General features: G+C 55.8%; 1 protein-coding gene across 1 annotated transcript; it reads left to right on the top strand.

The window, feature by feature from the left end:
• Positions 1 to 7564: 7564 nt before the first annotated feature.
• Positions 7565 to 12234, top strand: LOC121044987 (keratin, type I cytoskeletal 13). Its single transcript, XM_040497525.1, has 8 exons — positions 7565 to 8151; positions 9603 to 9685; positions 9861 to 10017; positions 10194 to 10355; positions 10444 to 10569; positions 10665 to 10885; positions 11538 to 11563; positions 11914 to 12234. Exons 1-8 carry the CDS (start codon positions 7669 to 7671, stop codon positions 11982 to 11984), a joined length of 1329 nt encoding a protein of 442 aa, XP_040353459.1. The 5' UTR covers positions 7565 to 7668; the 3' UTR covers positions 11985 to 12234.
• Positions 12235 to 16045: the final 3811 nt, after the last annotated feature.

The raw sequence follows: 16045 nt of genomic DNA, 5'->3' as shown, positions 1-16045 counted from the left end.
GTGAGTGACTCCCTCAGGGGCCTCATGGATGGATGGTGAGCAACAGGGCTGGGACTGGACCCTACACCTGTATGACTTTTAAGTTCAGCGCTTGTTCTGGGACGCCAGGCCCTGGCCCTGCACGGCTCACTGCCAGGACCTTCCTCCTTATTTCTGGTCCTCCTACATGTGTCCCTAGCACCTCCCCTCTTTTCCAGTCAGGCACACCTGACCTCCAGAGTGGCTGAGCCAGGTACCATCGCTGCCTCCTGCAAAGACGGACCTTATCTACCCCCTTACCCCTGAAGCTGCCATCTCCTTCCCATAAGGCAATTACCGTGCTCAGAGGGAAAGACACCAACTCCAGGAAGCCCTCTCTGATTTCTCTAAGCTTAAATCCAAAGCAACATCAACCCTATCGCCCTCCTCAGTCCAAACCTCACTCCTGCTCCCCTGACCCCAGCATCTCTGCCTTTGGGCTCATTAGAGCAGCAGTGACATCCACACACACCGAATTTGTTGCCTCTGGTCTGAGGCTGGTTCCCCTGGGATTCATAGTCCCAGACAGAGGGCAAGGAATGAGGAAGCAGAGCGTTCTGGGTGCTGTGGCTGGGCTGGGCTCTGGTGAGGACTATGGGGAGAGGGAGAGCCGGTTTCTTAGTCCTGCTGGGAACAGGAGGTTGGAGGTGCCTCTGTTCTGAGAATCAGATCATCCGGGGGAGAATTAAGCCCTCTGAGCGGGCCGCCCTGAGTCTTGCTGGGTGAAACTCTGCCCAGCAACCCTGGTTGGAGAGAGGGTGGCGTCTGTTTCTTCGGGAGGAGGTTTAATCTAGAACGTGTCTCCTGCGTACACACTTGGAGGCCAGACTTCTCTGAGGCTGGAGGAAGGAAACAGAATTTACGAAGCCTCTATTCTGCAGGGCTCTGGGCAGGGCATTCAGAGGATGGCATCTCAATGACTCTCCTGGGGGCTTCGTGAAGGTGGGGTGGACCCTACATCCTCAGTTTTCAGAGGAGGAAACTGAGGCTCAGGGAAGTTAAGTAGCTTGAATTAAGTCACAAGCTGGGAAATGGGAGGCTGAGCCTGGGAATGAGCCCTCTGATTTCAGACCCTTGCTCTTCTCTGGACGTCATGAGGGTGATGGAAACTGGCAACACCTTTCTTAAGAGAAGCCCTCTCTTTTTGTTTTTTTGTTTTTGTTTTTTCCGACAGTTTTTAGACCTAACATTTGATTTAATTAACTAATTATTTATTTTTTCTTTTCAAATTTTTATTTAACTTTTAGTTAGTTAACACAGTGCAACACTGCTTTCAGGAGCAGAATTCAGTGATGCATCACCTAGGTGCAACACCCAGTGCCCATCACAAGGGCCCTTTAATACCCATCCCCCATCCAGCCCATCGCCGCCCACCTCCCTCCATCAACCCGCTGTTTGTTCTCTATCTTTAAGAGTCTCCTGTGGTTTGTTTCCCTGCCTCTTCCTTCTTTTTCTTTTATTTATGAAACCCCTTTCTTAATGTCTGTGGGAAGCCAGTTCAGATGTCATACAGCCGTTACCGTCAGAAAGATTACTCTCACATCTAGCTTTGGTCTCCTGTGCTGTGGCTTAAGTTCACACCGAAGCCCAAAACATCAGGTGTCATGTTCCCTGACGTTCTGACAACAACCAGGCCCCTTGCTGAATCCAGGCCCCTGCTCCTGCTTCACCAGCCTCCGGGCCTCTGTCAAGAAGTCTCAGGCCTTCAGAGCAACCCACAAGGGTTTTCTCAGCCCACAGTTTGCCAAAATAACAACCCCTGCAAAGGTGCAGAGAGGCAAAAGGTGGGTCTCCACCCTTATCCAGCAAGCCTTCTCTTGGGGCCAGACCCTGGGCTGGTGGGGAGAGAAGGCTGGTTCCGTTTCCTTGGAGGGCCCCTTCCACTCTCCTCGGATCCTGGGGTTGGAGGGAGCTGACAGAGAGGGCCTTGGATCTGCCAAGTCCTGTTTCCTGCCTGACCCTGGAGTGAGATGCTCACACCCAGGGAAAACTGGTGCCCTGCCGAGCCCTTTAAGTAGTCTCTGGGCAGAGATGGCCCGCCTTCTGCCTGCCCCTGGGCTGAGGTCGGGCTTGGTTTCCAGCCAGTGTGGGAGGCAGACAGCAGGCCTCCCTTCTACCCTAGGGAGAGGGTAGCTATGGGACGAGGGATTAGGGCCTTGGGTGTGTCTTCTGCACAGGCTGGGCTTCCCAGGGTAGGCACGGGGCACTGCCCATCTCCCTGAGGACTTTGTTTGGTCCCTGTCCCTCTGTGGGTCTCAGCATCCTCATCTTTAAATCGAGGAGTCTGGCTGGACCAGATGATTTCAAGGTTCTCTATGACTTGATCTGTGTCCTGGGACCTCGGAGGGGTCCTGGACTGTGACATCGATGGCCCTGGGGCTGTGTCTCCTCCTTGCACTGCTGAGTCCTCATAGTGGGAGCTACATAAATATTTGTTGAATGAATGCATGACTTTGCTCCTCCTTTGCTTTTTCCCGTTTTAGACATGGCTCCGGACATTCACCAGAATCTTGGGCGAGTATGTCCCTGGTGGTCACCTGTCCCTCCACGGACAGCTGGCAGCTTCTCCCATGAGATCTGTAGCAGGGATGACCCCATCAGATAATACTCCTGGTTGCCATTCATTCTCATCTAAAGCCAGCAGACAGGGGTGTCTGGCTGACTCAGTCGGTTAAGCATCCGACTTCAGCTCAGGTCATGATCTCATGGCTCGTGAGTTCAAGCCCCATGTCAAGCTCTGTGCTGACAGCTCGGAGCCTGGAGCCTGTTTCTGACTCTGTCTCTCTCGCTCTCTTTCTGCCCCTGCCCCGCTCACACTCTGTCTTTATCTCTCAAAAATAAACGTTAAAAAAAAAGTAAAGCCAGCAGACAAAACAAACAAACAAACAAACAAACAACAAACAAACAAACAAACAAAACACCACTTCTCGGGTGTTTGAGAGCTTCTCTCTGCCAGGAGGGAGTGCCTTGGAGGTTTATAAAGACCTTCTCAGGGTGCCTGGGTGGCTCAGGCAGTTAAGTGTCCAACTCTTGACTTCAGCTCAGGTCATGATCTCATCGTTCCTGAGTTCGAGCCCCACATTGGGCTCTGTGCCGACAGCATGGAGCCTGCTGGGATTCTCTCCCTCTCTCTCTGTCCCTCCCCTGCTTGCTCTCTCTCTCTCTCCCTCAAAATAAATAAAAATAAACTTCAATAAAATAAAATAAAATGTGAAAAAAAAAGAACTTCTCCTCAGGGAATGTAAAACCGAGTCGGGGAAATAAAGTAGGAACACCACCAGCGGTCACTCGTCTGATTGTTGTGGGCACCGTGCTGGCTGCAGGAACCAGAGAGGGAGGCAGAGCAGGCTGGCACAGAATGGAGGCCCAGGACAGGTCACGATGCACAGATGAGCTGGAATTTCCTCATTTGTAAGAAGGAGGGGTTCTGCCTGCCAAGTGCTTCCCTAGGTCAGGTGCTTCTCAAACGCTCACTCATCAAATGCCTGTTTTTCAGTTGTGGCCACCAAAGCACTGACAGGTTGAGTAACTTTCCCAAGGTCACACAGCCAGTTGATGGCACATGTAGGTTGAAACTCCGTTCCATCTAATTCAAAGGCTTTGCCGACCTCACTGGGTTCCTGGGCAGCACGGCGGTAGAAGAGGGATTCTAGAGAGCCGGGTACCATAGCCATGTAAGGACCTGGTGCATTGAGGCTGGGCCGGAGAAGGCTCCCGAGTCCTGCTATGTGAAGCAGGTGTCTCTGAGGGCAAGGCGGATGACCACCGTCTGGGGAAGGTCTGCTTTTCATGAAAGGCTCCTCCACCGTGAGAGGTGGGTCGGGCATCCTGGGGTCCAGGCCCCTTGCGGTCCAGGGAAAAAGGGAAGGAGGGAGGAGCCTGATCCAAGAGCCAAGCGAGGAAGGCTGGATTAGGAGCTGGGGGACAGGATTTAAGCCTCAGCTGTGCAGGCGAACCATCTGGCACCTCTGGACAGGTCTTTGAGAACCAGAGACTCAGAAAGCCGTTGCTGAAGGCAACGCAATTCAACGCAAAGCCCACAGTGAGTTGGTGCTGGAGCTGGACACCCAGGCATTTCTCCTTGCTCCCCACCGCCTTGGGCCTTGGCATTCTGGGTCTTGGTTTCCTCACACGTGAGACATGAGGGCATTGGGCGGGAAAGTTCCCATGACGATTCCGGCTTTGACATCCTGCGCTGACTATCCTCGCAAGCCCCCGAGCTTCAGAGCTCACGCTAGGACAGACAGTAGACAGGCCGACCCATCAGGCCATCAGCTGCGCAGGTCCAGCCACTGTGGGAAAACAGGACCATCCACCAGCCGGGCCTGCGGTGACAGGGAGCCCGGGAATGCAGAGAGCGGCAGCGGACGCCCGTGCTTGGGTGGGGTGGCATTGACACTGGCCTGAAAGGGATGGAGCAGGCAGTAGTGAAGGGTGCAGACCCTGGAGACAGAGGTTCACAATGAATTTAAGCTTTCTGGACCTCAGTTTCCTCATCTGAGAAAAAGGGTGTGAAAAAAACGGTAGAGTTGTTTGCGAGTTATGCACGGAGAGTGTTTACGAAATGTTAGCTAGTGTTATTTTATTATCTTTGGTAAGTATGGAATGGAACACTCAGAGATCACACGCTGAGTTCACAGCAAGGCTCAGAGGCACCATCATTTGGGGTAGAGAGAGAGAGCCAGAGACGAGGTTTAAATCTTGACTCCATAGCGACCTCGAGCAAGTAGCTTGGCCTCCCTTCACCTCACTTGCCTCATCTGTAAAATGGGGCCAGTAAAAACCCTCCCCCGTTGTTGTGCGGACTCAGTGACAACGGGTGAAGCCAAGCCTTCCTTGATTGCAGGAAGGAAGCCTTCCTTGATTCCTTGTAAATGCAGCCTTCCCCCCGCCCCCCGCCCTTACTGAATTTGGTGTGATTTTGTCAGAAAGCAAAGAGGGAAGCTCAAGATGTGTGAGCAGTGCCTCAGCTCCCACACTCTGTCCTTCCTCGTTTGGAGCAGGGCCAGTAGAAGCGAAACTGGGGCCCCAGGATGGGTCTCTGCCCAGCTTCTTCCAGGAGGGCCCTGGGGTTCACCATGGGTCAGAGGAAGGCATTCCTGCGTCAGGCACCATAAGTACCTGCTCAGGAGGGGAGTGGTGGGGAGGGGCCGTGCCCTGACCCTGCGAGGGGAGGCATGTCATGGCCACCCTATGTTTGTACTACTGGGACTTTGGAGGATCTGTGGTATTGTTCCTCTAAGAGGCGTTGGCCTGAATCTGCTGTCAGCCCCGGGGGGGGGGGGGGGGGGTAGGATCGTCACTCCAGGCCTGGCAGGTTTCATTAATCACCTTTTTGTCAGTTTTGATCCTCTCCCCGAGAGAGAGGAGAGAGACAGCCCTGAGAGGTCCTACTTTGGGCTGAATCACAGCTTTTCAGAGAGAGAGAGACAGAGAGAGACAGAGAGAGAGAGGGCAAGAGTGCTGAGCTATCAGTTTGGGGCAGAAGGGCTGGACAGGATCAGAGCTCAGAGGTCAGCCTGAACTGCCCCCCCCCCCCCCCCCAGCCTTTGTCTCCCCTGGGAGACCCCAAGCCTGCCCTGGTTCTCTCCCTGGTGCTGACACTCGCTGGGTGAAACACAGGCCCAGCTTCCCTACTCACAGAAAACAAAGGGCAGGAAAGCGCTGACTCACAGTCCTCTTTCCTGGTCCGGGTTGCTGAATCAGCGAAGGGGTTTTGGGGAGAACCACAAACCTGTGTCACCCCACCCGAGCCCTTGGTCTAGTCCAGACCTCCTGGCTGCTGTGGGCCAGCAGGCTCCCCCTGAGAGGCCATTCATGACAATCCTGGCCTCCTTGGTGAGTGGGAGTTGGAGCCTGAGCCCACAGCCCTCCATTTTAGCCCTAGAAACTTCTCCTACCTTGGGCTCCGAGAGACCACTGCTAAGCCCTTTTATTCCAGCCTGAGGGCTCCTCGGGCAGGGCTACTAAGCAGTCTCCGAATTTTAGCTGCGTCCTAGGCTCCTCGGAAGAGACCCTGGCCCCAGGCCCTGGGTTACATCCTCTTCTGGGGCCTCTTGGTCAAATGCTCACAAGCTGAGACAGGTGTCATGTGACCGGAGGGCTGGAGAGAGCCCTGTCAGGCATTATAAGACTCCCTTTCTGGACTTGACTGTGCCTCTAAGGCAGCTGGGATGATGGCATGATTGAACACATGGCTCAGGCTGATCCAGGGCTCCTCAGCCTCGACACTATCGACCTTCTGGGCTGGAGAATTCTTTATTGTGGGCTGTCCTGTGCGTGGTAGGATATTTAGCAGCATCCCTGGTCTAGGTCCTCTAGACAGCAGCAGCAGCGCCCTGTTGTGACAACCAATGTCTCCAGACATTGTCAAATGTTCTCTAGGGAGCGAAAGAGTCCCTGGCTGAGATCTGCGGATTCATCTAGGGTGACAGTAGAGGGAATTGTGGTCTTCCTAGGGATATAGGGCACGGGTAGCTGACTGGGAAAAGGTATGGGGAGCTTTATGGAGTCCAGAAATGTTCGGGGTGATGGGTAAACTTCATACATAGGTAAAAATGCATTAAGCTGGGGGCACCTGGGTGGCTCAGTCAGTTGAGCATCTGACTTCGGCTCAGGTCGTGATCTCACAGCTCGTGAGTTCGAGCCCTATATTGGGCCAGCTTTGCATTCTCTGCATTTTCTGTTCCCCTTTCTCTCTGCCTCTCCCTGACTTGTGCTCTCTCCCCCAAATAAATACACATTTAAAAAATGCATTAAGTTGGACACAAATGATTTGCACAATTTACCGTATGAATAATATACCTAAAAAGGCAGTTTTAGTGTCAGACTGAACCAGACTTGGGTCCCAGGCCTGACTACCCTTAAGCCTCGGTTTCCCCATGTGTAAAATGGGGTTACGAGTAGGACCCACGTCATCGGGCTGTTGCAAAGATCGAATGACAAGTAAATGTACTTAGTCCCGTGCCCACCCATGGTGAGGGGTCTGAGTGTGTTAGCTGTTATGATGTTCAGGGTTGCTTCCTTCCTCATTCTGTGCCTCAGTCTCCCTGGGTTTTGATGGTCTTGGGAACTATTTTTTTTTCTCCCAGTTTAAACACTTTCGAGGTAGTCGATTCTACAAGACCGAGCAGTTTGTCATCAGAGTCTCTGGGAGCACTGGAGTCGATGAAATGCTAAAGAGGGGGCAGAACATTCCAGTCTGAAGTTTTGGAGACAGAAAGAAGGGAGTCGAGGGCTGCTGTGACCTCGTGAAGCACAGGGCCACCTTGCAGCTCTGTCCCCATTCTAGTACTGGGTGGAGCTGAGAGCCCGTGGAGGGAGCTCCCACAGTACAGAGGTGAAGTTGAATTCAGCTGTCAAAAGGGTAGTCTCGGGCAGAACACCGTTCCCTCTGAATCATCCCTTTTGTTAAGGCTTAAAGCCACCCCCAAAGGCACAACCCACCTTGGAGAGCAGAGGTAACTGGCTTGTGGGAAACAGTACAGTTGGCACCAGTCACAGGGTGGGGAAGGGAGGAGAGAAGATGGGGCAATTGTCCAACCTCGTAGAAGGCGGTATAAAAGGCCCCCACTCCAGGGAAGAGCCACCGTCTTCGGCCCAGGCCAAGCCCAGCTGCTGTCCTCACCTGCTCCCCATCTTGCTCTCACCATGAGCTGCCGCATACAGAGCTCCTCCGCCAGCTATGGAGGTGGATTCGGGGGTGGCTCTTGCCAGCTGGGAGGAGGCCGCAGTATCTCTACCTGCTCATCACGCTTTGTCTCTGGGGGATCAGCTGGGGGCTACGGGGGCGGCATGAGCTGCGGCTTCGGTGCAGGGGCTGGTAGTGGTTTTGGCGGAGGCTTTGGAGGGGGCTTTGGAGGTGGCCTTGGAGGTGGCTTTGGTGGGGGTTTTGGCGCTGGCTTTGGTGACTTTGGTGGCGGCGACGGCGGCCTCCTCTCCGGCAACGAGAAGCTCACCATGCAGAACCTCAACGACCGGCTGGCCTCCTACCTGGACAAGGTGCGCGCCCTGGAGGAGGCCAACGCCGACCTGGAGGTGAAGATCCGGGACTGGTACCAGAAGCAGAGCCCCAGCAGCCCGGAGCGGGACTACAGCCACTACTACAAGACCATCGAGGACCTGCGGGACAAGGTGAGTCCTTGGATGTTGGCAAGGGTTCTTCTGTGCAGGCCAGAGCCGCAAAAGCCAGGAAATGCAGTATGGTAGAACCCTCACCCCCCCTGCAGGGGAAAATTCTAGTCTTTTACCAGCAAGTGTCCCTATTCCTGATAACCTTCCTTAGGCCACTGCTCCCCAAACGCGTTTTCTCCTACTATCCATTTTTACTGTTATTACCACTCATGTCAACATTTTTACCACTTTTTACTGTCAACATTTACTGCTTTGTTATTAGTGACTGGATCCCTATAATTCTAACCCACTGAGTTGTTTGGAAACCATGACAGTTTTTTAAAAAAATTTTTTTAATGTTTATTTATTTTCGAGGGAGAGAGAGAGAGAGACAGAGCAAGAGCGGGGGAGGAGCAGAGAGAGAGGGAGACACAGAATCCGAAACAGGCTCCAGGCTCTGAGTTGTCAGCACAGAGCCTGACGCGGGGCTCGAACTCACAAACCGTGAGCTCATGACCTGAGCCGAAGCCGGACGCTCAACAGACTGAGCCCCCCAGGCGCCCCAACCATGACAGTTTTAAAAGCCACTAAGAATGACTCCAATCCTCAGAGAGGGATACGTATTCATTCACTGGCCTTGGAATACTGGTTGATGTTGTAAGGGCCCCATTTAAATTGTTACACTCAATTAGCTACGGCCAGGTGGGAAAGATGGAGAAGAGGCTCAGCCAGCATCAAACTGAGATTCCTTCATCGAGGACTGTCCATCATGCTGGGACCCAGCTTGCTAGAACAGAAATCCACCTGCCTGGGCTATGTCCCAGCTATGTGCGGTGGAATTTGCTTTTTTAATTTAAATTCAAGTTAGCTAACATACAATGTAGTCTTGGCTTCAGGAGTAGAACCCAGTGATTCATCTCTTACATATGACACCCAGTGCTCACCTGGAAAAGTGCCCTCCTTAATGCCTGTCCCCCATTTAACCCACCCCCACCCTCTCCTCTGGCGGCCTGCTTCAGAATATGGAAGTTTAGACAAGAAATTCAGACTGTTGGGAGTGTTTGTTAGATCTTTCCTCAGCGCGGAGGCCAGCTCCAACGAAGTTACTATGAGCTGTCTGGAGCCAGGCTGACCCCCTCCTGACCTTAAGGTCACCTGCTCTCACAATGGCGGGCTTGCTAGTCTGGGGCCGTTGAGACATGATGAACCAAAGATGTTCTCGGCAGGGTCATTCCCCTGAAATGTGCATCCTTATCTTCCCCACCATGACCAGGCGTAGAATGCCAGAGTGACTGGGCAAGCGGAAGGACTTGCCCCACCCCCCCTTTACAAGAAGAGGAGACAAGTGCCTTATTCTGGCTCGCGGGGACAGTACAGAGGCAGTCAGATGATGACAACCGTCCTGCCCACGCTGTCTCTTCCTCCTCCCCAAACTCGTGGACCCTCCGGTGATTACCTCCTGTATTTTGCAGATCCTGGCGGCCACCATCGACAACAACCGGGTCGTTCTGGAGATCGACAATGCCAGGCTGGCTGCGGACGACTTTAGGCTCAAGTGAGTCCTGGCCTTTCCAAACTGTCTTTTATTTGACACAAATGCTCATCTGAACAGTGAGATCGGAGCATCCCAGGGGTGAAGGTCTTGGAGAAGTAGCAGAGTCCAGTACAGAATTAGGGGAGTGTCTAACTTCTGTGTTGCTTTTTATATTAAAAAAAAAAAAATCGTTTAGGTATGAGAACGAGCTGGCCCTGCGCCAGAGCGTGGAGGCCGACATCAACGGCCTGCGCAGGGTGCTGGACGAGCTGACCCTGACCAAGACCGACCTGGAGATGCAGATCGAGAGCCTGAACGAGGAGCTGGCCTTCCTGAAGAAGAACCATGAGGAGGTGAGGGCCGGCAGGGGCCTGCCATGGCTCAATGGCCTCCACTGAGAAAGGGGAGCAGCCAGACTTAGCCCTCCGTGGTGGGACCTGGAGGTGCTTCCTAGAACACGTTGGTGGCACTCAGAGCCAAGGAGAGGGAGGTCAGGAGCTTCACACACCTTCCTTTTCCATCCCTACAGGAGATGAAGGAGTTCAGCAGCCAGCTGGCCGGACAGGTCAACGTGGAGATGGACGCGGCCCCGGGCGTGGACCTGACCCGCGTGCTGGCCGAGATGAGGGAACAGTACGAGGCCATGGCCGAGAAGAACCGCCGGGACGCCGAGGAATGGTTCCACAGCAAGGTACCCGGCCCTCTCACCCCGTGGCGCCCAGGGATTCCAGGGCCTTCCACTGGGCTCCTCCGTAACCTTCTTCCTGCTCGGATTTCAGAGTGCAGAGCTGAACAAGGAGGTGTCTTCTAGCACCGCCATGATCCAGACCAGCAAGACAGAGATCACAGAGCTCAGACGCACCCTCCAGGGCCTGGAGATTGAGCTGCAGTCCCAGCTCAGCATGGTACACCTGCTGCCTCCTGCCCAGCAGCCAGCACCTCTGGGCCTCTGCCTGGCCTGGCTCCCCTTCTCACTTCTCTGTTACCCCCTCCCCCCCAGAAAGCCGGGCTGGAGAGCTCGCTGGCGGAGACGGAGTGCCGCTATGCCACGCAGCTGCAGCAGATCCAGGGGCTCATCGGCGGCATCGAGGCCCAGCTGAGCGAGCTCCGCAGCGAGATGGAGTGCCAGGACCAGGAGTACAGGACGCTGCTGGACATCAAGACGCGGCTGGAGCAGGAGATCGCCACCTACCGCAGCCTGCTGGAGGGCCAGGACGCCAGGTAGGCCCTCTCAAGCCTCTCTGTTGGGAAAGTGACCACAGGACCCTTGGACATTCGAACAGGCAAGGCTTTAAGGATCGGGTCCTCATGCTCCATATGGAAGGGGACCTTCTGAGCTTAAACTGACTGGATGGAGATCCAGGACCAGGGCTTCCTGTGTTCTTGAATCAGACTGCGGGGGGATTTCCTCAGTGGCCTGCAGGGTCAATACCTTTAGGCTTTCCAATTTGGGCCTTTGGATTAGACTGGCAGGAATAGGGGCCATGGACAGAACGGCTCATATCGGAAGAATATTGCCTGGGGTTCAGGTCGGCTAAACAAAGCGATAAAAATGGCGATTTCTGCCTTCAGACCATTTGCAGGGACCAGGCTGTCCTCGTGGGCTCAGCGGGAGTAGGGTGTAGGTTTCGAAGGAACCAGAGGGAAGACAAAAGATCTGGCAGATATCCTGGATTTGGGGCCGGTACTATGTCCTCCTGAGGTCCCATAGGCCTGCCAGTTACCTGTGGCGGCCCTTGGGCTGGGGCACAGTTGGTAAGGAAGCCCAGCTTGGGGGCCTCTCAGTGATCTGAGTCGCTCGATCCAAGGGCAGATGAGCGAGCAGCTGTCCTTGGGTGATTTGTGCTCACGCCGCTCCTCTTCTCTCTCCCAGGATGGCTGGCTTACCCTCCTCAGGAGGTAAGGAAACAACCCGGTGGGAGAGGCGGGTCGGCCTCCTGCTCGCTGCCCTGGGGGGGGGGGGGGGGGGGGGGGAGGCAGTGCCAGACTCCCCAGTGGACGGAGGGAGGGGGTTATGGTGGACGTGGTCATTTGCTCATCTCTTTCTTTTCAGAATAGCTGGCTCTGCCCCATGGAGCCACTGGGAGGCTTTGGAGGCTTCCCCACCTTGGGGGACAATAACATAAGAGTCCCTATCAGCTAACGCCCAGCCCGACCAGTGAGGGGGCTTGGGGCCCTCCTGGGGGGCCCTGACCTGCTGAGGTGGGTCTTCTCCAGCCTGAGTGTCTCTTGCCCCCTCTGTTTCTCAGGAAGCACCAGCGCCACTGGCACCACTGCCTCCCCTCCCAGTCGCCGCATTTCCGACACCCGTAAGCCTTAAATCCACCTGGCCTCCTCTCCCTCTGTCTTCAGCACCCAGAGGAGAGAGATGACAGGTCCCTGCAGGAGAGAGGGAGGGACGGCAGGACGCTCAGGACACCGGCCCCCCGGGGCTCTCCCGAGGGCGGGCGCTCTGCGCTTCTCTCCCTGGGCACCTCCCCTTCTCCCTTATCTGGTCACTCTGATTTCTCAGCTTCTCTGCTAAAAAGAAAAGACGATTCAATAAAGTTTCCTGCCTTTCTGCATATGTATTTTTGACTCTGGCCTGATTTCTGAGGGCAGGACCTGCCGAGGCCCTGATTTGGGGTGACAGGTGGGCGGGTACCCTTGGGCCAAGTGGCTTACCCCAACAAGGCCTGGCCCAGGCAGCTCCCAGCTGGGCAGGACACGAGGCACCTGGGCCAACCATCAGGGCACAGACACGGGGGAAATGGGTGGCTCATGGGCCACGGTGCTCAGCAAACACGGACAAATGCAACAAACTGGAGACACGCGAGGCCACGTGAGCCAGTTCAACACCCTATAGGCTAGAAGGTGGCAACGGGACACTGACAGAGGATGGGGAGATTCGGGAAAGAGGTCCAGAGGGCTCTGGGGAGGGCTTCGAGGGCCAGTGTTCCCTTGCAGAGAAACAGAGGGGGCAGGAGACACTGGGGCTGGTTTGGGGAGGAGACCCAGGACAGTTACCCCAGGCCCAACCTGCTGCCTCCCCCTTTCTTCAAGTACCTTCCTTTTAAGATGATGGACATCCGGACCTGCAGTTCCCCTCTACCCACTCCAAGGTCCTGCCATGCCAACCCGCTCAATGAACTGGCCACATGACTCAATGGGTGACCTGAATCTGAGCTGACTTTCCTCCCCAATTCCCCTCTGCACCCGTGTCCCCACCTCTCTCCATGTCACAGCTCTGATTTGCAGCCTCCTCTTGCTGGGCGCGCTCCTTACGTGGAGTCTGGTCCTCTGGATTCTGGCATGAGCATGCTTCTCTTTATTCTTTCAACCCTCCCCTTGGCTCATCTGGGATATGTCCATGGTCACGATCGCCAATGCGTTCTGATGGCACTCCAGTGAAGCCCCTCTCCTCTAGTCCAGACCCTCATGCCCGCTGCCTCCTCTAAACCACTGTCCGAAGGAGCACCCTTCACGCTCCCAGATCTGTGCCATCCTGGTCCCCCATCCCAGAGGCTCCGGAGGCCCAAGTCAGGAGCCCAGGAGTCACCTTGGCCTGCTCTCTCCCTGACTGCCCTCCCAAGTCCATCCTGTGGATGCTGGTAGCTTGTGATGTCCTCACAGCCGGCCTCCCTGGCCTCCCTGCCTCCAGTTTGAGCTTCCCCTGCGTCCTTGCTCCACACTCAATTGGGGATGATTCCTGGGAATGGGAAGTCTTCCTCCTGGCCTAGTGATGCTTCCGTGGCTCCCCTGGCCACTGAAGAAAACCTGGACTCCTCCCTGGCGGAGGCCGCTACTGTCTGGCCTCTTCCTGCCTGTCTCTGGCCCTGAATTCTACAATCGCCCCCTCTCACACCTTGAGGTCCTGTTATTGCAAACCGGTCTTGGTGACCCAGCCATGTGACTGGGAGCCTTGGGCCCTTGTTCAATGAATGACCTCAGTCTGAGGTGACCTTCCTCCTCGCTTTCCCTCTGCGCCCCCACATTTGTGTTATTGGAAGCTACCAGGTGTTTCTTTTCCGTGTTTATTTATTTTTGCAGCGGGGGAGGGGCAGAGAGAGAGGGGAAGGGGGGGCAGACGATCCGAAGCACGCCGACAGCAGAGAGCCCTCTGTGGGGCTCGACCCCGCAAACCGCGAGATCGTGACCTGAGCCGAAGTCAGACACTTAACTAAACTGAGCCACCCGCGTGTCCTGAGACTACTGGGTTTTTATTCACCGTTCAGACTGAGATGCACACCCCCTCCCCTGTGGCACCCGGACAGTGTGGGGTGCATTCAGGTGTGTGTGTGTCTGCGCCTGCCTAGCCCGGTGTTGACCACGTGCTTGGGAGGGTGGGGCTGCCTTTCTCTCCCTGGACCAGCCTAGCTACCTCTGGGGCGCTGCTGTGGGCCCAGGTGGCTGGCTTAGTCCTACAAACATCACTCACATGCGGCCCACCCGGCTGACTAAGCCAGAGCATTCCAGATTCCTCCCCTCTCCCCCAACCACTGCAGAACGGGCTGGACTTAATTCTAGCTCACATGCCCAGGTCCGTGTCGTCCACGTGGAGCCACGAAATGAGCTGGACCCTGGGCCTGGTGGGGATTCTGGTCGGGGACCCTTTCACCCAGGCGTCAGGGAGGCCATCGAAGCCGGACTCACACAAGGGCCTCTGTGGCCCTGTCGGGAGTCCCAGGGAAGCCAGAGAGGGAAGCCCAGGAGGGGCCGTCAAAGCCAACCCCGCAGCCTTCCTGAACCGGGAGAAGGTGGTCACCTCGGTAGTGTGGTGTGCGGGCTGGGAATCCGCCCTTTCCATCCAGGACTCAGTTTTTCCCCCTGTCATCTGTAGGGGGCGGCCATTTGAGGGAGGGCAGCTTTGAGGGAGGCCTGCGGGGTTGGTATTTCCCTCCCCCAGTTCGCTAGGTGCCCACGCCCACCCCAGGCCCACACCCCTGCTTCCCAGGGCTGCGGTCATGAGCGTGTGGCTAATCACATGTGAATGCCAGAGGTGCCAAATCAGACGGGGTAAAAACAAAGGGGAAAGCGACAGTGTGTCTAGTGCCTGACTCTTTACGGAGCTCCTTTGCATTATTTCATTTTTGTCACAATCCCATGCGTCGGCACCATTGTGCCCATTTTACACGTCTAAAGACTGAGGCCCAGGCTGCTGAAGTGACCTGCCTAGCGAGAGAGCTGGCATCCATGTTCCAGTGTGCTTTCCGAGACTGTGGTTGGCCTTTTGCCAAAGTCAAGCGTTCGGTTCTGGGCCTCTAGGGAAAGAAAGGAGGCTCTCGTCTAAGCCCCAATGCTTAGGGGATAGAGGCGTCAACCATGCGATGCTCCTGTGGCGTCCCGTGCCTCAGAGCTAGTCAGGCTCCCGAGGCAAGCACCTCCATACGGTAGGTGCTGCACAAAGTTGGCTAATTTCTGTGCTGCCTCTGTGCCCTCTTCCTCCTCACCCTCGGCAAAGGTGCCTCCCTCTCTTTCAGGCTCCGCCCCGTGGACGGGGCAGTCAACTTCTGCCCTCCCTGATGGGGGTGTGTGTCCTGTCTGGGCCCTGCAGGGGGCAGGCTCACCCCAGAAAGCAGATCAGTTCCTCTCGGCCACCTGCTGGGACCCAGGGCGGAGGGACAGAGCCCTAGACCTGATCCTACCTGGGTCCGGTGTCCACACCAGGCCTTGGCCAGTCCCCGGCCTCGTGTTGGGCAGCTGGGCGCCCTGGTGAACGGGGCACGGCTGAGCCCCGAGACTCCTCGGGTGCCTGTTGTCTTTCTGTTTTGGGTGGTAACCTTTGAGGGTCCACAAAAGACTCAGAGTGTGAGATGAAGGTGCCTGGGGCTTTCTGGGAAGAGGAGGCTCACGGTCCCTCCTAAGGGGAGCTTGAGGGAAGAGAAGGGAGGGATGTCACGCGAAGGCTGCGGTCAATGGCGTGTGATGATGCGCTGTTCCGGCTTTCCCGCGTCAGCCGCTGGGGCCCTTCCTCTCTCCCTGCCTGGGTCAGCGTGCATCTCGGGGCTGCCTGGGGACCTGCCTCCTATTGGATGGTGTTCCTGGGGCTTAGTGGCTGGAGTGGGGCAGGGTATGCGAGTGGCACGCCTTTGAGCAGCTCCTCTGGGGGGTCCAGCACGAGCCGAGCACACATCAGACTCCATTCTGCAGAGTTTGGGAAGGATCAGGTTGCTGGGTGGGTCCTCAGACCCACACAGGCTCCTGTTGCGAGTGGGGAGGGGGGCGGGGGAGTTGGCCAAGAGCTGGTATTCACTCTTCGGGCCCATTTTTATGAACGGCCGTGATGACTCTGTGGCTTCTTTCAACCAAGGATCTCAGCCTAGTTTGCAAGCGGAGTCCACAGTATAAAGCCGAGTTAATTACAATCTGGAGCCCACAGTGCTTTGCAGACACGCCGTCGTC

This window comes from Herpailurus yagouaroundi, unplaced genomic scaffold (genome assembly GCF_014898765.1).
Source record: "Herpailurus yagouaroundi ecotype Mexico unplaced genomic scaffold, PumYag 189, whole genome shotgun sequence".
NCBI lineage: Eukaryota > Metazoa > Chordata > Mammalia > Carnivora > Felidae > Herpailurus > Herpailurus yagouaroundi.
Note: the sequence above shows the minus strand (reverse complement) of the source record. Positions and strands in the feature narration are given on the sequence as shown.